General features: G+C 38.2%; 1 protein-coding gene across 1 annotated transcript; it reads left to right on the plus strand.

Annotated features, from left to right (window-relative positions):
- The first annotated feature begins 203 nt into the window (after window positions 1–203).
- mRpL28 (mitochondrial ribosomal protein L28) lies at window positions 204–19,909 on the plus strand. Its single transcript, XM_053793244.2, has 7 exons — window positions 204–344; window positions 4,928–5,133; window positions 12,348–12,452; window positions 13,311–13,464; window positions 16,369–16,512; window positions 18,381–18,550; window positions 19,203–19,909. The coding sequence occupies exons 2-7, from the start codon at window positions 4,928–4,930 to the stop codon at window positions 19,249–19,251; spliced, it is 828 nt and encodes a 275-aa protein (XP_053649219.2). The 5' UTR covers window positions 204–344; the 3' UTR covers window positions 19,252–19,909.
- Window positions 19,910–22,867: the final 2,958 nt, after the last annotated feature.

A 22,867-nucleotide genomic window follows, 5' to 3' on the forward strand; every position in this document is an offset into this window, starting at 1 on the left:
TTCTAAGATTATTCTTGTACTCCTCGATTTTTGAGCAGTAGTACCATGCTTTTGCTCCTTTTATAAGCCTCTGCACTATGTTCCTCACCCTTTGGAATTCATTTAGTGCTGCAATATCATGTCTGTTTGCCTTAAATCTTCTTAGCAACTAGTCTCTAAATTTCAGTGACAGTGGCCCTATAAACCCAACAACAACAACAACAACAACAACCGGCGGCGGCTGGGATACTCAACCTCTCAACAAACACCAATTATATGTCCTGAACAACCATTCATCTGTTGAAATTATTGTCTTGGAATAGCTTTTCGAGTCACTACATCTATCACCTAGAAGCTTTTTTGTGGTATAATACATCAGTATTTTTTTTTTACAAGTAGTTAACAATTTCTGCCTCTAATTTTTATATTCGTTATTAATGATGTTTTTATATTTCCCTCATCATTGTTTTTTAATATCAAGTTTAATTACTTTTTTCTTTATGTATACAAATATTGGCCCCGAGCTCAGTCTCTTAAATATATTACAAGGATCCCAATGGAAATTCATGTCACTTTGACTTTTTTGGGGTTATCCTAGGTAATCTACACATATGTTGCTATGTATAATAATTTATGTAACTGTATTTGTATGTACCTGTACCTGAATAAACTTACTTAATGTATGATAATTGTAGTCACTGAAATTAGTAAGTGAGTAAGACAATTGTGGTCATCCAAAAATTATGTAATTTTACCTAAATAAACTTACTTATCTTCAACGAGATCTTTGTGCAACCACAAAACTAATTTATAAACATTCTTTGAGTCACTGACTGCCAAATTTTCATTATCATATTAGCTAGCAGAAACATGATTAAATCAATTAAATCAAATCAAATAGTCGAGTTATTTAGCTATCTTAATTTTTAAGACTATAATATTACATGACTGGTTTCTACTATAACTTACAGCTAGGCTTTAATATTAGGATATTACAAGGACTCCAATGGAAATAAGTCACTTTGGCAGACTTTTCGCTTACCCTAGGTAATTTACACATGTTAAACACTGTATGGTAATTATACTTATGTGTACCAGTACCTAAATAAACTTAATTACCTCTTGATCTACAATTATCCACAATTGTACATCACACAAAAAGAGGTGCTGCTAATTACTATGCTAGGGTATTCAATTGTTTCAATGTTGCAAACACACTGTCCATGGTTAGAACCCCGGCAAGGGTGAAAACATTGGCATATTACCTTACACATGTCCCGTTCACCTAGCAAGTAAGTACAGTGGACCCCCGGTTCGCGATGCTATCGGTATCCGATAAATCTGGTATCCAACGCATTTTATCGCAAAAAATATTCCTCGATTCCCGTTACAAAACCCGGTATGCAATGCGATTCGTACGAGACTTGTCCACGTGTGGCCTGAACTGACCCGTGTGCGCCAGTGTTTACAAGCCAGCCAGTGTGCGCGCATCTAAGGATACATTCGGTACATTCCATATTATCACTGTTTTTGGTGCTTGTTTCTGCAAAATAAGTCACCATGGGCCCCAAGAACGCTTCTAGTGCCAACCCTTCGAGACCAAGGGTGCTTATGACTATTGAAATGAAGAAAGAGATAATTGCAAAGTACGAAAGTGGAGTGCATGTGTCGGAGCTGGCCAAGTTGTATAGTAAACCGCAATCAACCATCTCTACTATAGTGAGCAGGAAAACGGCAATCAAGGAAGCTGTTTTTGCAGCGACCGCAAGTGTTAGAAAATGTTGAGAGACTGTTATTGGTGTGGATAAATGAAAAACAGATAGCAGGAGATAGCAGGAGCAGGGAAGTAACCCCAGAAAAGGACTTGCTACCTCAAGTCCTAATGGAGGGGGATTCCCCTTCTAAACACTAACACCATCCACACACTCCCCTCCTCCCATCCCATCAATCATCACCAGGTCTTCATTAAAGGTAAGTGTCAATTATTCTATTGTTATTATTCTATTGTTATTGTTGTTATTGTAATTATTCTATTGCATTAAACTTAATATTTCATGTGGTAAAAGTTTGTTTTTTTCATACTTTTGGGTGTCTTGTACGGATTAATTTGATTTCCATTATTTCTTATGGGGAAAATTGATTCGCTTTCCAATAATTTTGGTTTACGATGAGCTCTTAGGAACGGATTAATATCGCGAACCGGGGGTCCACTGTACCTGGGTGTTAGTTGACTGGTGTGGGTCGCATTCTTGGGGACAAGATTGAGGAACCAGATGGAAATAAGACAGACAGTCCTTTGATCATGCACTGCCTTCCTTGGGTTATCCTGGGTGGCTAACCCTCAGTTACAATATATCAGTTACGTAAATAATGGCTACAGCATGTGTACATATCAGTTACATGAACATATGTTACATGAATATCAGTTGCATATCATTTTGATTAATTTTTATAATAAAGCAAAAATTACAATCATATTTTACATGAAAGTATTCTTTAGCTCTATTCTAAAATTGATTTATACAAATATTTGCCTTGACATGATCAAGTAACTCATTCCATTCCTACTTTATCACTATATAATAGATGGTTGAAGCTTGGGCATCTACTGTGGTTACTACAAAGTTGTGTCCACTTTCCCTAGTACAGCATTTTTGGTTCCTAATTTTTACAAAATTTAGTGCAAGAGATTCATAACAATTGTGGTTAGAATTTTTTTTGTTGTTGTTTTTAATTTTTACTCAATTTGTCATGAACAATACAAATATAATAAGACTGGAAGTGATTTACAGAATCCCTTACAACAGCATACAGTGGAACCTCGGTTTTCGTATGCCCCAGTTATCATAGGATTCGGTTTTCAATGACTTTTTCCATCAAAATTTTGTCACAGTTTTCGTACATCACCTTGGTTTTTGTAGAGTTGAAAATGGTCAGTACCAAACACGTCCGCCTGCCCTCCCGCGTCACTCGGCCACTCAAGTGCCGAGTGACTCAGTCTGCCTTTGTTTATCGTTGAGTGAGCATCACCCTACGCCTGTTGTGGAATCTGTTATGTCTTTGGGGAAGTCCATTGGGTGGACGGCCACAGGGAAGAGCTAACCACTGAAGAGCTGCAAGACTTTCAACTAGAATAGCAACAGACTGCAGCTGAGGCAATTGCTTCAAAGGAGGAGGAGGAAGAGAGAGGGGAGAATGTGCCTTCTTCAGTGATTAAGAACATTCATGCAAAGTGGAGTGAGTTTTAAAGATTTGTGGAGAAATATCACCCTAAGAAAGCCATTGCAAGCCATGTCTGCAATATGTTCAGTGACAATGCCTTGTCCCATTTTAAGCAGATCTTAAAGAGACGCCAGAAACAGACCTCCCTGGACAGATTTTTTTGTGCAACAGCGGTACAGTGACTCAAGCTGGTCCTACTGCCAGTAAACGACAAAGAAGGGAAGTAACCCCAGATAGGGCTATGATATCTGAAGTCCTTATGGAAGGGGATTCTCCTTCCAAACATTAACCTCTCCTCTTCCCTCTCCTCTCCTCGCCATCTTCCATATGCAAACAAGAGTCTTCAGTAAAGGTACAAGTGATGTTAAATGTTCATTTATCCATTTCATTAGTCATTTATATTTATTTCTCATTGTTTTCTGTATGTAAAGCTATAGTTATTCTCTATAAAATGTATTCTTTGTTAATATTTTTGGGTGTGTGGAACAGGTTAATTGGATTTACATTATTTCTTATGGGAAATATTGCTTCAGTTTTTGTACATTTCGGTTTTCGTCAGATTCTCTGGAACGAATTAATCACGAAAACCAAGGTTCCACTGTACTAAGCTTCAGTGAGAATCTGAAGTTGCATGAAGGCTTCCTGAAGAAGATACAAAGGGTCACCTCCCTTGCAATCTGTTTCTAGACCAGGCTTCCCTGTTGATAGCTTCATCAACCAGGTTGTTAATGCTAGTCACACAGTCTTACATTTACACCACAGCCTGACTGATCAGAACTAACTTGAAAAACTTGTTCATGTCCCTCCTGAAGATGGTTTTAAAATCTGTTGGCATTTCTGCTTATGTATGAAGGAGGGTGTTGAAAAATCTTGGTCCTTGCACTTATTGAGTTGTATTGTTTTCTGTGGTCCACTAAAAGACTTAATTTGTAACAGCTTGGAGTATCTAACACTAGAACAGAAAGCAGGTCACGAATGGTAATAAATAATATGATAATAAACAACAAACTCAGTAACAATCACCTAATGATTGCTGGTAATTTCAACATAAATCTATGCCCATGCTTGGCAAATCTAACTCAGAGTCTAGTACTATACTGGTCTAACATAGGTTATACAGACAGTTATTCATAGTAATTCAAGTTTTTCATTCTTCCAAACATTATTATGTAAGGTAGTATCATATGCATACCCCTGCAAAGAGGGTTCCTAGATGCTGGTGAGGGGCTCTTGATTCAGGGAATTAGACCTGAGCTCCCTTTCCTTGAATCAAACCTGGTTGTCTCTCATTCCTCCAAGCACCATATAACCCCTACAGGTTTAGTGCTTCCCATGAATATAATAACCATATGGAAATGGGAAGTACAATGCCTGCACTTTGAAGGAGGGGTTTGGGATATTGGCAGTTTGGAGGGATATGTTGTGTATCTTCATATGTATATGCTTCTGAATTGTTGTATTCTGAGCACCTCTGCAAAAACAGTGATAATGTGTGAGTGTGGTGAAAGTGTTGAGTGATGATGAAAGTATTTTCTTTTTGGGGATTTTCTTTCTTTTTTGGGTCACCCTGCCTCGGTGGGAGACGGCCGATTTGTTGAAAAAAAAAAATATATGTACATTCCTTTAGATAACTTAGTGTAAGATCAAATTTGTTTTTCCTTAAACTGAAAAATGATTCTTTAATTTCACACTGTTAGATGTAACTTTAACTTTCATATATTTTCAGATGTCTATTAGAGCATCCGCAGCAGTTGTGCGAGAAGCATTGACAAAGCCATGGAATCATCTGGGAGTGTTTAAAAAAGAAAACCATTTAAGCAGAGTCCCAGAACACTACAAGAAATTTTTTTGGGAGTGGCAGATTGCACCCAAGTCACCAGTTCATTATATTCCTAAAAAAGGGAGTTTTGTAAAGTTACCAAGTGGAGAAGTGTAAGTGATAACTTTTATAATTGTTATTGCAAAATCTTATTTTATTTCTTAGTTTTTAATTGATGAGTGAATAATTTACTTTAATATTATAGCAATAATAATAGCAAAAACAATAATAATGGTGAAAGTGTTTCTTTTTTTGGGTCACCCTGCCTTGGTGGGAGACAGCCAGCATGTTAAAAATTAATAATAACAACACAGGCTGATTGGCAATAATAATAATAGAACTGTAATAATTTATTTTGCAATCTTGTAACATTTATGTAAGAAGTACTTAAGTGTTACAAGATTGGGTATATAAATAATAATATTTGAAGATTACATAATTACACAAAGCATTTAAATCAATCTCCATGGGGAAGTGGAACAGAATTCTTCCTCCATAAGCCATGGATGTTGTAAGAGACGACTAAAATGTCGGGAGCAAGGGCCTAGTAACCCCTTCTCCTGTATAAATTACTAAATTTAAAAAGAGAAACTTTCGTTTATCTTTTTGGGCCACCCTGCCTTGGTGGAATACGGCCGGTTTGTTAAAAAAAAAAATTAAATCAAATGAAATTTATTGATGAACTAAGAATAATCTAAGTACATATTACCACCTCCCAGAATAGCCACACACACATTACTGTATTGTCAAAGAATTTATTATCCATTTTCTGGAATCCTCTTTTTGTAGACAGCCTGTACTGTCTGCATAGAGAGCCCATGCTGTCTGCCAGCTGAGTACATATTTTGCGCCATGCTGGTGCTGCCACCTATAGGCCTACCACTTCAGTATGCCCACCCCTGCCTCTGCCTCACTCAGCGGCCTAAACTCACCCAACAGGCCTCACTCCTCCTCTCCCTTGCTGGGCATGGCCCTCCCGGGCCATGGGCACTTAACACACTGCCTGTGTACCCCTCGACATTGCAAATAAAGCAAGAAGCCTCTGAAGCCTTTACCATTACTTCCCGCTGCCAAGAAATATCAATAAAGTCATTCAACATTTTGATCCTGTATGGTTGTCATTATCTCCTCTTTTCAGAACAAAAAGGCACAATACCATGACTGGTACAATACACAACTAACCCACACATAGGAGAGAGAAGCTTATGACGATGTTTTGGTCCGACGTGGACCATTTACAAGTCACACTGTGGCTTGTAAATGGTCCAAGTCAGACCAAAACATCTTCATATAAGCTACTCTCTCTTATGTGCATGTTATTTGTGTAATCTCTTCTATTCCTTCTGTCAAATAATAGAGGTAGTATTTTAATTGTGTTTCCAGATAAGTATATAACTCATTTTTGATAACAAGTCTTTAGATGCTTCTCTGTTTTGCCTAAATTTATTAGTGTTCCATTGTTTGTCTAAGAACTTGGTACAGCCTTTCCTCACTTAGCGACGTACTCGTTTACTGACAACTCGGACTTATGACGGGCTCTGTGACCAGTATGCATGCCTAAATAATGTACAGTGGACCCCTGGTTCGCGATGCTATCGGTATCCGATAAATCCGGTAACCGATGCATTATATCGCAGAAAATTTGCCTCACTTCCCGATACAAAACCCGGTATGCGATGTGGTTCGTACGAGACGTGTCCATGTGTGACCTGAACTGCCCCATGTGTGCCAGTGTTTACAAGCCAGCCAGTGTGCGCACGTCTAAGGATACATTCGGTACATTCCATATTATCCATATTATCACTGTTTTTGGTGCCTGTTTTTGCAAAATAAGTCACCATGGGCCCCAAGAAAGCTCCCAGTGCCAACCCTTCGAAACCAAGGGTGCTAATGACTGTTGAAATGAAGAAAGAGATAATTGCAAAGTACGAAAGTGGAGTGCGTGTGTCGGAGCTGGTCAGGTTGTATAGTGCAAAGTGGCTTGAAGTGCAAACCTTTATGGATGAAAATCACCCTCAGACAGCTATTGCAAGCCGTGCTGGTGACTATTACACTGACAATGTTGTGAACCACTTTAGGAAAGTCATAAGGAACGAGAGGTACAGGCCTCAATGGACATATGTTGTGCGACAGAGGTCCAGTGACTCTCAACCTGGTCCTAGTGGCATTAAAAGAAGAAGGGAAGTAACCCTGGAAAAGGACTTGTTACCTCAAGTCCTAATGGAGGGGGATTCCCCTTCTAAATGCTAACACCATCCACACTCTCCCCTCCTCCCATCCCATCAATCATCACCAGATCTTCATTAAAGGTAAGTGTCAATTATTCTTTCGTTATTTATTGTTATTTATTGTTATTGTTGTTATTGTAATTACTATTCTATTGCATTAAACTTAATATTTCATGCGGTAAAAGTTTTTTTTTTTCATACTTTTGGGTATCTTGCATGGATTAATTTGATTTCCATTATTTCTTATGGGGAAAATTGATTCGCTTTCCGATATTTTTGGTTTACGATGAACTCTCAGGAATGGATTAGTATCGCGAACCGGGGGTCCACTGTATATTAGAGCTGATTTCCTCCATTCTGTTTAATTCAATATACAGTACATACACTACTGTACAAACATTTAAAAATATACCAGAAATGTTATAAATGGTGCATAGGTGACATTAAAACAATATCAAAGATAGTCGACACAACCCCACTACCATTATACGTAGTATGCTCCTCACTTAGTACCGAATTCATTTACCTACGTGGTCTTAGGAACGGAGCTCCATCGTTAAGTGAGGAGAGGCTGTATTTGTTTGATATACTGTACCTGAAATTTACAGCAAGTGCAACATCTTTTGCAAATGTAATATGTAATACAGTGGACCCCCGCATAACGATGGCATCACATAGCGATTTTTCCGCATACCGATTACTTTTATCGCAAAATTTTTGCCGCGCATACCGATTAAAAACCCGCTTACCGATTTTCGTCCGAGACGCGTCCAATGTGCCCTCAGCCAGCCTCACATGTGCCGCCCCGTCCCATTGTTTACCAGCCAGCCTCCGCGGTAACATCCAAGCATACACTCGGAATATTTCGTATTATTACAGTATTTTCGGTGCTGTTTCTGGAAAATAAGTGACCATGGGCCCCAAGAAAGCTTCTAGTGCCAACCCTACACCTCAAAGGGTAAGAATTACTATAGAGATGAAGAAAGAGATAATTGATAAGTATGAAAGTGGAGTGCGTATAGCCGACCTAGTCAAGCTGTACAAGAAACCCCAATCAACCATCGCTACTATTGTGGGCACCAGAAAGACAATCAAGGAAGCTGTTCTTGCCAAAGGTTCAACTGTGTTTTCGAAACAAAGATCGCAAGTGATGGAAGATGTTGAGAGACTCTTATTGGTGTGGATAAATGAAAAACAGATAGCAGGAGATAGCATCTCTCAAGCGATCATATGTGAAAAGGCTAGGAAGTTGCATGAGGATTTAATTAAAAAAATGCCTGCAACTAGTGATGATGTGAGTGAATTTAAGGCCAGCAAAGGTTGGTTTGAGAGATTTAAGAAGCGTAGTGGCATCCATAGTGTGATAAGGCATGGTGAGGCTGCCAGTTCGGACCACAAAGCGGCTGAAAAATATGTGCAGGAATTCAAGGAGTACATAGAAACTGAAGGACTGAAACCTGAACAAGTGTTTAATTGTGATGAAACAGGCCTGTTCTGGAAGAAAATGCCAAGCAGGACCTACATTACTCAGGAGGAAAAGGCACTCCCAGGACATAAGCCTATGAAAGACAGGCTTACTTTGTTGATGTGTGCCAATGCTACTGGTGATTGCAAAGTGAAGCCTTTATTAGTGTATCACTCTGAAACTCCCAGAGCGTTCAGGCAAAAGAATGTCCTCAAGGATAATTTGTGTGTGCTGTGGAGGGCAAACAGTAAGGCATGGGTCACTAGGGAATTTTTCTATAACTGGTTACACCATGCATTTGCCCCCAATGTGAAAAATTACCTAACTGAAAAGAAATTAGAACTTAAGTGCCTCCTGGTGTTAGACAATGCCCCTGGTCATCCTACAGACGTGGCAGAGCGACTTTATGGGGACATGAGCTTCATTAAGGTGAAGTTTTTGCCTCCTAATACCACTCCTCTCCTGCAGCCCATGGACCAGCAGGTTATTTCCAACTTCAAGAAACTGTACACAAAAGCTCTGTTTGAAAGGTGCTTTGTAATGACCTCAGAAACTCAACTGACTCTAAGAGAGTTTTGGAGAGATCACTTTAATATCCTCAATTGTGTAAACCTTATAGGTAAGGCTTGGGAGGAAGTGACTAAGAGGACCTTGAACTCTGCTTGGAAGAAACTGTGGCCAGAATGTGTAGACAAAAGGGATTTTGAAGGGTTTGAGGCTAACCCTGAGAATCCTGTGCCAGTTGAGGAATCCATTGTGGCATTGGGAAAGTCCTTGGGGTTGGAGGTTAGTGGGGAGGATGTGGAAGAGTTGGTGGAGGAGGACAATGAAGAACTAACCACTGATGAGCTGATAGATCAACTTCAAGAGCAAGAGGCCAGACCTGGGGAAACTGGTTCAGAGGAGGGGAGAGAGAAATTGAAGAAGTTGCCTACTACAAAGATAAAGGAAATCTGTGCTAAGTGGCTTGAAGTGCAAACCTTCATGGATGAAAATCACCCTCACACAGCTATTGCAAGCCGTGCTGGTGATTATTACACTGACAATGTTGTGAAACACTTTAGGCAAGTCATAAAGGAACGAGAGGTACAGGCCACTATGGACAGATATCTTGTGCGAAAGAAGTCCAGTGACTCTGAAGCTGGCCCTAGTGGCATTAAAAAAAGAAGGGAAGTAACCCCAGAAAAGGACTTACTACCTCAAGTCCTAATGGAAGGGGATTCCCCTTCTAAACAGTAAGAAGATAATGCTCTCCCCTCCTCCCATCCCATCAATCATCACCAGATCTTCAATAAAAGTAAGTGTCATTTAATTGTGCATGCCTTTTTCAGTTTGTGTGTACAGGAAGGCCCCACTTATACGGCGGGTTAGGTTCCAGGCTACCGCCGTAAAGCGGAAATCGCCGTAAAGTGGAACACCCTTTTTTTCCACTTATAAATGCATACAAACACTAGATAACAAGTTTACACTAACATATATTAAGTTAGCAATAGAACCAGGCATCAAAAAACAATAAAAAGGTACAATACACACATAGTGCACTCATTACTTACCTTAAAATATTTATAGTCTTAATCTAGGGTGAGACAAGTAGTATTTATTGTAAGAAATCAAGTGTGGTATGTATTGTAATAGCCTCACCAGGCCACCCCACCCACACATACTATTCTATGATATTTAAGCATCCCAGAGCGATAAAATGTATATACAGTTCACTCATTACTTACCTTAAAATATTTGTAGTCTTAATGTAGGGTCAGGAGTAAGTAAATGAGATAAAACGAATAAATGAGAGAGAGAAAGAATGAATACATGAGAGGGGGCAGGCGCAGTTATGTAAACAAACCAGGCGAAGGTAAGTTTTGTAAACAAACGAAGTGTACACGTCTGGTTTGTGTACAAGTTACATTGTGTACAGGTTGTCTCTACATTGATACGGTAGAATTAATAAAGAAGAACACTCCCATTCTCATGTAACATCATTTTGAGAAGAAATGAAGCTCTGAGTGAAGGCAATGGAAATAAGTCACACTGACTTTTTTGGGTTATCCTAGGTTCTCTACACGTATGTTGTTATGTATGATAATCTATGTAACTGTATTTGTGTATACCTGAATAAACTTACTTACATACATACGAAAGGAATAATTTTCTACAGTTACCCCCAGTAACACATTTACTCTTATGTTAGATTAGAGAAAATGTTATTCTTGGCGTCACTTGTACAAGTTATGTGGCTCCCACATCTTATATTTATGTTTATTTATTCTATTGTGGGGTGTATTTATCATCTTTTTATGTTATGTATCGTGTTTATTATATAATTTTGAAAAAAATATCATGGATGGATTAATGAAAATGTGTATATTACCGTAATATACGACATTTAATGAGACTCGGTATTGTTATTATCACCACTTGTGCAAGTCGTCTGCTACGACATCTCACATTTGTTTATTTATTCTACTGTGGGGTGTATTTATCTTATTTATATGTTATGCATCGTGTTTATTATATGATTTTGAAAAAAATATCATGGATGGATTAATGAAAATGTGTATATTACCGTAATATACGACATTTAATGAGACTCAGTATTGTTATTATCACCACTTGTGCAAGTCGTCTGCTACGACATCTCACATTTGTTTATTTATTCTACTGTGGGGTGTATTTATCTTATTTATATGTTATGCATCGTGTTTATTATATAATTTTGAAAAAAATATCATGGATGGATTAATGAAAATGTGTATATTAACGTAATATACGACATTTAAATGACTCGATGTATGTAAGTTTATTTAGGTACAGGTATACATAAGTATAATTATCAGAGTATATATAAAATATGAAATAACTTTTAAAAACATTTGAAATTTTGGAGTTTCCAGACAAAATGGAGAGACTTAGTGCTTACTGAGCTCATGGAGAATGTAAACAAACAGGGTGGGGCACGGTGACCGTATTAGAAAGTCAGGTGGGGGGAGCCGTATAGTGAGTTTTGGTCATAATTTGAAATGTCCGTATTAGTGGAACGCCGTAAAGTGAAACGCCGTAAAGCGGGGCCTTCCTGTATTAAAATTAACATTTCATGTGGTAAAAAAAAAATTTTTTCATACTTTTGGGCGTCTTGCACGGATTAATTTTATTTCCATTATTTCTTATGGGGAAAATTCATTCGCATAACGATTATTTCGCATAACAATTATCCCTCTTGCACGGATTAAAATCGTTAACCGGGGGTCCACTGTAAACAAGAGATGCGATAATGGATAAAATAAATGAAAATGCCTAAAATTTGAGGTAAAACATTAGACACTGTCACTTTTGAATCGTTATTTAGTTGCAATTGTTGAACTAAAACATCTATCGGAAGTTTTATAAAGAATTTGTGGGTTGTGTATAGTTGCAGCCATGATGCTGGAACTTATTTTTCACATACAGTATGTACTGTACTGTATTACCATGTTTTCCCTGTGACTTCATGCATTATATATGCTATTCCTTTGCAGTATTTCATTTGGATTGTCAGTACATACTGCAGAATTTGTAGTTTGTACTAGTATTATAACCCAAATGTAAAGCACTGCAGAATTTGTGATGCTGATTTTACTTCTTTTGACATTTGCAGAAAAGTCTCTCAGGATGTTCCGCTTCTACTCAAATTTCCCAAGGAGCTTCACCAGGGCATATGGGGTGGAGAAGCTATCTTGAAGGGATTTCTAAAGCCTAATTCGTAAGTTCAACACTGGCTAAACTGTTAGTGACCAAGTTTTCAAAATTTTGAACTTCATCAAAAATTTACTCAAAGAATCACATGAAGCATAGAATGTATGCATGTGAAATTAATTTAATAGATAATTTCTGACACAAAGTGTCGTTGAAAATATAACAATGCTTCTAAACTATGCCAACTTCAACTAAGATAGTTGAGGTTGGCATATCTGTGGTATGCTGTAAATTTACAGTGCTAGTACAAGTAGTACATTGATTATGGGATCAGATCACAAAAAATGGGATATTTAACAAAACCTAGATAGGAGAATTTATATATACAGTACATAGAGATTATTGTACATACATCAGTTTGCTTATGTTATTTTCAAATCTTGTTTCTTGTTTGATTGAAAAATTTTATCATTTATTTACCAAATTAAATAAATACAGTTTATACTGTACTGAACTTTTATTCTAGATCTCTAGCATGCTTATTGTTAGGAAATATGTACCATATGTACAGTACAGCTAAGCTATTTACATATGTACCATATGCAAGTAGGTTAGCTGTACTGTATGAATACTGTGTGATTACATATTTTAAACATTTTTGATAAATTTTGACAATTTATCGATGCAGATAGTAGTTCCAGAGATGTATATCATGCAAGGTAGTACTGACAAATGTGTAAAGAAGACTCATTTTCAAGAAATATTATTTAGGGGATGTTTCATCCACCAGAAGCTTCTTCAATTAATTGAATTGAAAAAGCCCTTGGTGGACAAAATGTCTCCTAGATAAAAGCTTCCTGTACATGTCGTTGTTATATATACACAGTTTCAGAGATGTACTTTAATTTTATTACAAAAATTTCAGGAGGAAGAGGCGTGTTCCTCATTACTGGATTCCTACAGTTGTGATGTCTGTAGTTTATTCTGAAATCCTAGATAGGTACATGCGTCTTCAAGTGACAGACAGAGCTCTCCGGCTGATTGATGAGCATTATGGATTAGATAATTACATTTTGCAGGTAAGTACAGCCCCTCCTCACTTAGTGATGTACAGTGGTCCCTCGTTTTTCGTAATTAATCCGTTCCTGGAGGAGCTACTATAAACGAAATTTACGATTTTCGAATCAATTTTCCTCATAAGAAATAATGTAAATACAATTAATCCGTTCCTGACACCCAGAAGTATTAAAACAAAAAATTTTTTACATGAAATATACATATAGTACATAAACAATACAATGGGAAATGATGAATGAAATATTAACAGCATAACACTTACCTTTATTGGAGATTCTTAGTGTATGGGAGACTGGAGGAGGAGAGAGATTGGATTGTTTACAGTTTGGAAGGGGAATCCCCTTCCAGCAACACCTCAGGTACCAATTGCTTCTCTGGGGTTGCTTCTCTTCTCTGTTTCTTAATGCCACTAGGACCACCTTGAGAGTCACTCTAGTCCTGTCTCGCAAAGTAACTGTGGAGAGAGCTCTGTTTCTGGCATCTCTTTTACAATTCCCTAAAATGGCCCAAAACTTTGTCACTGTACATATTTCTCACCTTCTTTACCACAGGCTTGGGACTAGGAGCTTTCTTTGGAGCCATGGTAGCTTATTTAGTAATTGCAAGCACTAAAATGAGTGGAATATTATGAAATATTTCGTAGGAGCACTTGAGGGGACCTTCACTCACTGGTAAACAATGCCAGACTGGCTGGATAGGGAGGCCGCCCCGGCTCACACCGTGCGTACGCGTCCCGGACGAACTACTATTCGCGAGTCAACCTATGAAAAGCGAGTCCATGTTTATACGAAAATACCTTTATGATTGGCGAAATTTACGATTGCCGAGAACTACGAAAAGCGAGGGACCACTGTACTTGTTTACCGACGACTCGGACTTATGACAGGCTCTCTGACCAGTATTCATACCTAAATAATGTACGTATATTAGAGTTGATTTCCTCTATTCCCTTTATTACAGTATACAGTACACTACTGTATAAACATTTCAAAATATACCAGAAATTTTATAAATGGTGCAAAGGTTACATTTAAACAAAATCAAAGATAGATGACACAATCCTACTACCATTATAGTATGCTCCTCACTCAGTGATGAATTCATTTACCAACGTAGTCTTAGGAACAGAACTCCGTTGTTCAGTGAGGAGAGGCTGTACATGTTTTTTCCTTGTATCTCAACCTGTGTCTTGGTCTGGGAATCTACACCTTGCTATCCAGAATGTGAATTTTCTAACTCGTGGAATGTCCTTCCTTGGTAATTCTAATTTAGAAATCTATGTGAAAAATCAGTGGGCCCCCGACATTCGATGGTATCGACATTCGATAAATCCGACAGTCGATGCATTTTAACGCAAAAATTTTGCCTCGACATTCGATGGAAAACCCGACATTCGATACGATTCGTACGAGACGTGTCCACGTGTGGCCTGAACTGCCCCGTGTGTGCCAGTGTTTACAAGCCAGCCATTGTGCGCGCATCTAAGGATACATTCGGTACATTCCATATTATCCACATTATCACTGTTTTTGGTGCTTGTTTCTGCAAAATAAGTAACCATGGGCCCCAAGAAAGCTTCTAGTGCCAACTCTTCGAGAAAAAAGGTGCTAATGACTGTTGAAATGAAGAAAAGAGATAATTGCAACGTACGAAAGTGTAGTGCGTGTGCCGGAGTGCATGATGATTTGGTAAAGAAATTGCCTGCAACTAGTGGTGATGTGAGTGAATTTAAGGCCAGCAAAGGTTGGTTTGAAAGATTTAAGAATCGTAGTGGCATACACAGTGTGGTAAGACATGGTGAGGCTGCCAGTTCAAGTCCTAATGGAAGGGGATTCCCCTTCTAGACACTAACACCATCCACACACTCCCCTCCTCCCATTCCATCAGTCATCACTAGATCTTCATTAAAGGTAAGTGTCAATTATTCTATTGTTATTGTTGTTATTGTAATTATTCTATTGCATTAAACTTAATATTTCATGTGGTAAAAATTTTTTTTCATACTTTTGGGTGTCTTGCACGGATTAATTTGATTTCCATTATTTCTTATGGGGAAAATTAATTCGACTTTTGATATTTTCGACATTCGATGGCTCTCAGGAATGGATTAATATCGAATGTCGGGGGTCCACTGTATTACTGGTAGGTTCTTAGAAGAAACCTGACATTATCTCCTGCATGTGCCTGATCAGCAATAGTTGTGATGCCTGTGTAGGCCTGTGGGCTACTAACAGTAAGAGCCTGACTGATCAAGCAATCAAAGATAAAATCTGGTCTCAGGCCAGGTTGTGAGAATAGAAGAATCCTCGAAATCAGTGATGAGTGTGAGTGGTCTCTTTCACTAGAGCCCTCGATGCAGGATTCTCGTTACCCATTTTTTGGACTTAGAGAACTTTCATCTTGTGTCAAACTTTGCTGTGATCTTAAATAATGTATTATGAATATAATTTTGAATTATAAATTGTTTTGATTACTGTAATATAGTATGACAGTAAACTAACCACAATAGCAGCAAATTTGTATTGATAGAAAATTTTTAAGATTACTGAAAATTGCTAATGATGGTAGGGAATTGATAATAATCTTAGCTGAAAATTGCTAGTATATGATGGCAGGGAAATAATTATAATGTAGGGAAATAAGAATAATGTTAGAAGAACTTAATACTCAAATGGTCCTAGTTCATCGTATATAACACAGCTTTACTGAACTAAGACAATATTTTCACACTTAGGGTAATGCAAAGATTTTTAGCATGGGAAGCTAATGTTTTTTATAGAGGAAAGCATGAATAAAACATTATTCATTAAAGTGCACCTTACTGTCATGGTTTCACCCCATTTCTTGGTAGTATAAACTGTCATATATTTGTCATATTCTTTAAGTATTTTTATTTATTTTTACAGACTCCACCAGCAGATCTGATGTCTGAATTAGCACTGAAGTTGAGAAGAGAAATGCTATTGACATTAGTGAGAGGAACACTATATCCTGATAACCCATCAAAGAAACAAGAAATACTTGACAAGTATCAAAAGTATATAATTCCTGTGAGTAAATATGTATTGGGTAAATGTAACTTGTAGATGAATGGTTCAGAGAACCGACATGTTGATAAATTAGACACATGTGCAACTCTTGGGTATCTTTATTGAGGAAACGTTTCGCCACACAGTGGCTTCATCAGTCCATACAAAGGAGAATCTTGAAGAACAGGAGGAGAATGAGGTAATCAGTCCCTCAACCTTGAGTCGATGTGGTCAGTCCATTGATTGATGGACTGACCACATCGACTCAAGGTTGAGGGACTGATTACCTCATTCTCCTCCTGTTCTTCAAGATTCTCCTTTGTATGGACTGATGAAGCCACTGTGTGGCGAAACGTTTCCTCAATAAAGATACCCAAGAGTTGCACATGTGTCTAATTTATCAAATGTAACTTACTGTATCTGTTAAAAAATTATTATTGTGATAAGTATTACTGAAATGCTGGGGTTCTACAGCAAGGTAACAGAAGCCTTACTTCTGTTACCTTGAGGGAGAGGGAAGGGAAAATTGCATTTTCTTGGACTGTATAAAAGATTTTGACACAGTGCCATACAAGAGACTGGGACAAAAGCTAGAGCAACAGGCAGGAATAAGAGGAAAGGCATGACAAAGGGTCAAGGCATACCTAACAGGAAGGATATAGTGGAAGATTGTCTAAGAGGTGTTAGAATGGGTGAATATGATGAGTGGGGTTCCACAAAGTTCAGTACTAGGACTAGTACTATTTCTTGTAGTACAGTGGACCCCCGCATAACGATCACCTCCGAATGCGACCAATTATGTAAGTGTATTTATGTAAGTGCGTTTGTACGTGTATGTTTGGGGGTCTGAAATGGACTAATCTACTTCACAATATTTCTTATGGGAACAAATTCGGTTAGTACTGGCACCTGAACATACTTCTGGAGAGAAAAAATATCGTTAACCGGGGGTCCACTGTATATGTGAATAATGTGACAAAACGGATAGAGGGCGAGAAACAACCCTATTCACAGATGTGAAACTAATAAGAATACAAGCAAATGAGGACCAGGAAAGCCTACACCTGTACAACTGAATCAGGACAGGCTGCAGTGTCTGGTCTGATTATTTTGCCTGTAGCACATATCAACTGACTAACTGCTGCAGCAAATGTTTGTTTTGCAAATCTGAGACTAGCTTTTACACATGTAAGAAAAGAAACACTCATGATACTGTATACAGTGTATGTCAAGCCCACATTGGAGTATGCACCAGTATGGAACCCACACCTGGTCAGTCATGTCAAGAAATTGGAGAAAGTGCAGAGGTTTACTGAGGGGTATGTCCAATGAGGATAGGTTAAAGGGTTATATGATAGCATGATTACAGTGTACAAAATACTTAGAGGAATTAATAGTGTGGACATGGACAGATTGTTTGAGAGACAGGAAACGGACATGAGGGCACAGCCGGAAGTTGAAAACAGAGATGAGTCACGGATTAAAAAGTATTTCTTCATTCTTGGAGTAGTCAGGAAATAGAACAGCCTGGAGGATGAAGTGGGAGTAGCAGGATCCATATATAGATTTAAGAAGAGACACAGTAAGGTTCTAGAAGCCAGGAGTTCTAGAAGCCAGTAGCAACCAGTGAAGGGGAAGGGCTAGGAGCTGAAGCCCAATCCCTGTGACCACATATTGGCGAGTACAGTACAGTACTCTGATGCATTTTCCTCTTTAGATATACAGTATCTATATATTTTAGTAGTCTAGGTAAGATTAGATTTCCAGGGAAATTTAAGAAAAAATTGCCATGTGAGATGCAGTAATATAAAAAATTCATCTCATTCTATGATTTGAGATTTGAAAATTCAATTTAGTATAATATCAATGAATTTTTATTTTTACATTAGGAAAATGAAGCTGAGTGGTTTGGTTTAACACTCAAAGAAGCAGCTACTAAACAGAAACTTATTGAAGAGATGGCTAACCGACCTCAGCCTCTGAAACATAACTTTAGAGGAGAGTTCATTGAATTTTTGAGGAATAAAGAGCAAGAAAATGAGGATGTGAAGCTAGAAAGGTAAAGAAAAAAATTGTTTTTAAATGTCTTATTTCTTTCTATGCTTTTCACCCAGTGAGACTAGCATGTTAAACTATGGCAGTGAAGTTACTAAACTAGTGACAGACAATTTTGACACTGCTTTCTTTTTTTAACACAGCCGTTTCCCACTGAGGCAGGGGTGACCCAAAAAAAGAAAGAAATAACTATCATCATCATTCAACACTTTCACCATCATTCATTCAGATGCAACAGTTTAGATGTCACTCTAAACAGCCAATATCCCAAACCCCTCCTTTAAAGTGCAGGCATTATACGTCCCACCTCCAGGACTCGAGTCTGACTAACTGGTTTCCCTGAATCCCTTCACAAAATATTACCCTCCTCACACTCCACAGCAGCTTCCTTCATCTGGGAAGTACTCATGTTACCATAATGATATAACCATTGTCACCTTCACATCTCCATAAATCATGTTTCACTAATTCTTGTTTTATTGCACTTCTAAAATCTGGAAGAATTTTTTGGTAAATACTGTACAAATAATTTCTTGATTTTTCAAAATCTCCTGCACTGAGGGCATGTTTATTCCTTTTGTCAGCTTAAGGGTTAATACAGTGTCGGATTTATCATTAATAGCTCTATAACTAAACTGTATTCATATTTATTTCAGATCTAACAAAAGTTGGCTCTCCCGTGTCAATCCATTTGCTAAGGAATGAGAAGCTCCGTGAATTGTAAATTTGAGCAGTACATGCCAGTGTGATGTAATAGACAAGGATTCATTTGCTAATTAAACTTGGCTTACTTTTTCTTTGTGCTATAAGCATACTAGCACAGGTATTCTCATGAAGCCACAAATAGATACATAAAGGAATTGATAGGGCAGATAGATACAGACTGTTAGGAATGCAAGGACCAGGAATGTGGGGGCATAGTTGGTAGCTAAAATCACAGATAAATCACTGACACACTGAGCTGTGGTTTTTCAGTCTCATGGCAATAGGGAGGTGGAATTAACCAGAGGTAGAAGTAGTGAAAGCAAACTGAATTCACAGTTTCAAAGAGGTATGATAGGGCTCAAATGACCAGAAACCAGTAATGCTATTCAACAACACTTATGTGGCTTGGCCATATGTTAAAGCTTGATACCCAGAAACATATAGATTTAAGTAAATGCACAAAGAGAAAACAGAATAACTACATATACATAAGGTCATGAAAGTATGCAAAAGAAGAGGTATTGAACTCTTAGCTGTCTTCAAGAGGGAACTGGAAAGACATCTAAAATCAGTACCCGACCAGCTGGGCTGTGGTTCGTATGTTGGCTTGCCTGCTGCCAGCAGTAACACCCTGGTTGATCAGACCCTGATCCACTACGAGGCCTGGTCATGGACTGCGCCACAGGGGCGTTTGCCTTCAGAACACCCTCCATGTATACTCCAGGTATCATTGGGGGAAGAATACAAGACCACAGTTGTAAACAGAAAAAATATTTGAAAAAACTCAAGAGTAATTGAAGAGTGGAATGGGATAGAAGAGGAGGTAGTAAATGCTACAACCATATGTATTTAAAAAATTTAGGACAATAAACACTTAAAAGAGAACACTATGAGCATAGAAGTAACTTGTACTTTTACACCGTCTTTTCAATTGTATTTAAATACCTGAACATTCTTCAGCATCTGCTCCTCATTTTCTAGTTAAATGGCTTGCACAGTGTATGTGTGTATGTGTGAAATTACTGGTACTTATTTGTAGTTATAACTACCAGTAATTTCACACACACACACTGTGCAAGCCAGCTAACTAGAAAATGAGGAGCAGATGCTGAAGAATGTTTAGGTATTTGAATGCAATTGAAAAGACTGTAAAAGTACATGTTACTGCCATTTTTAATTAGCATATTTTTTACATGTCATCATTTATTAAATACTTCACATGATTTAGGAATTAAGTTAGAATGCTAATTGCTGTAAATTTATAGAAGCAATAACAACATTATTATTATGTACATAATTATTTGTTGTAACAATAAAAAAAAATGACCTTGAGTTTGTTTTGTTCTCCTCCATGGTATATAGTTGTATGTACAGTGGACCCCCGGATAACAATATTATTTCAATCCAGAAGTCTGTTTGGGTGCCGTTATAGACCGAATTTGTTCCCATAAGAGATATTGTGAATTAGATTAGTCCGTTTCAGACCCCCAAAAATACACCTACAAAAGCACTTACAAAAATACACTTACATAATTGGTCGAGTTGGGAGCTGATCGTTATGCGGGGGTCCACTGTATTTCAGTTAGTGTTTTTATTATGTGATTTTCATATTACAGCAGATATTCAGGAAATGCTTTGGACATTTTACAATGCTTATTATCATCAGTAAATAATTTTTTTTAATATGCTGGCTGTCTCCCATCAAGGTAAGGTAACCAAAAAGAGAAATACTTTTGCCATCATTCATCCTATCCCTGTCTTACCAGAGATACATGGATGCAACAGTTCAGATGATCCTCCAAACAGCAAATATTCCCAGCCCTTCTTTAGAGTGCAGGCACTGTACCTCCCACCTACAGGACTCAAGTCCGGCTAACTGGTTTCCCTGAATCCCTTCACCAATGTTACACCGCTCACACAAACACATTGGCCATATCCGACCAAGGCAGAGTGACCTAATAAGAAAAAATTTTGAGTTTCTTTTTGCATTTAGTAATTTAAACGGGAGAAAGAGTTACTAGCTCCATGCTCCCGGCATTTTAGTCGCATGGCTTATGACACACATGGCTTATGGAGGAAGGATTTTTTTTCCAATTTCCCATGGAAATGAAAGGCAATAAAGAACAAGAACTGTTAAGAAAATAGAAGAGAACTCAGATATATTTATCTATATTAGGTGGTAGGTTGGTAGACAGCAACCGCCCTGGGAGGTACCACCATCCTGCCAAGTGATTGTGAAACAGAAACCTGCAATTGTTTTATGTGGTGGTAGGATTGCTGGTGTCTTTTTGTCTCATAAACTGCAAGATTTCAGGTATGTCTTGCTACTTATACTTAAGTCATACTACACTTGCATGTACACACACCCCTCTGGGTTTTCTTTTCTTTTCTTACTAGTTCTTTTTTTTTTCTTATTAACAAGTCGGCCGTTTCCCACCGAGGCAGGGTGATCCAAAAAGAAAGAAAAAAAACTTTCATCATTCAACACTTTCACCATCACTCATACATAATCACTATCTTTGTAGAGGCACTCAGATACTATAGTTTAGATGTCCCTCCAAACTGCCAATATCCCAAACCCCTCCTAAAGGAGGGGTTTGGGATATTGGCATTGGGATAAGTACAGGCATAGTACTTCCCATTTCCAGGATTCAAGTTCTTGTTCTTGTTTATTTCCTCTTATCTCCATGGAGAAGTGGAACAGAACTCTTCCTCCGTAAGCCATGCGTGTTGTAAGAGGCAACTAAAATGCCAGAGGCAAGGGGCAAGTAACCCCTTCTCCTGTATAAATTACTAAATTTCAAAAGAGAAACTTCAGTTTTTCTTTTTGGGCCACCCTGCCTTGGTGGGATATGGCCGGTTTGTTGAAAGAATATATATTAATGTGTGCAACGTGGCCCGTGGCCTGGTGGCAAAAGTTCTTGCTTCACACGGTGAAGGTCCGGGTAGGATGCCCGGCGAGGGCAAAAATATTGGGCATGTTTCCTTGCACCGGTTGTCTATGTTTACCCATCAGTATAAAATGGGTACCTGGGTGTTAGTCGACTGGTGTGGGTTGAATCCCCGAACAAAAATTGACCAATTTGCCCGAAATGCTCTGCATAACAAGTGTCTTTCTACATAGTAGTATGTCATTGATGTCCGCTAGGCCTGTATACCTTGTACATGTACTTGTAGAAATAAAGATATTTCAGCCGGAAAAGGAGACATTAATTGATCTATTAACCCAGAGTAGGTTCCTTTGGGTTTAGTGCTCCCCCATGAATGTAATAATAAATCCAAAAGAGCAAGCGTTGTTATTTATTTCCTCTGAAGTCCTAGGGTCTTCCCCAGGATGTTACCCACAACAGCCGTTTAAAACTTAAGTACCTATTGATTGTTAGGTAAACAGGAGCAGCAGATGCTAAGGAACTTTTTAACATCACCAAGTTAACTGAGGCGCGGGGGGGGGGGGTTAACATTTAACATAGGTAACTGGGCCAGCTCTCCCCATCGAATAAATTTAGCGTTTTCATATAAAGTTATATAATATTTAATAATAAATAAGGAACTACGTGTAAGTTATGCAGTAGTGAGCGAGGTAGTGGCGGTGATGTAACACGTGTTAGCTGCCCCA

This window comes from Cherax quadricarinatus, chromosome 74 (genome assembly GCF_038502225.1).
Source record: "Cherax quadricarinatus isolate ZL_2023a chromosome 74, ASM3850222v1, whole genome shotgun sequence".
Classification (NCBI taxonomy): domain Eukaryota; kingdom Metazoa; phylum Arthropoda; class Malacostraca; order Decapoda; family Parastacidae; genus Cherax; species Cherax quadricarinatus.

Bases quoted from the DNA above. Each gene is read 5' to 3' on its own strand.
- mRpL28 (XM_053793244.2), top strand. From the start codon at position 4,928: ATGTCTATTAGAGCATCCGCAGCAGTTGTGCGAGAAGCATTGACAAAG. The intron at 5,134-12,347 runs GTAAGTGATAAC...TGACATTTGCAG, and splicing joins AAGTTACCAAGTGGAGAAGT to AAAAGTCTCTCAGGATGTTC. The intron at 18,551-19,202 runs GTAAAGAAAAAA...TATTTATTTCAG, and splicing joins GAGGATGTGAAGCTAGAAAG to ATCTAACAAAAGTTGGCTCT.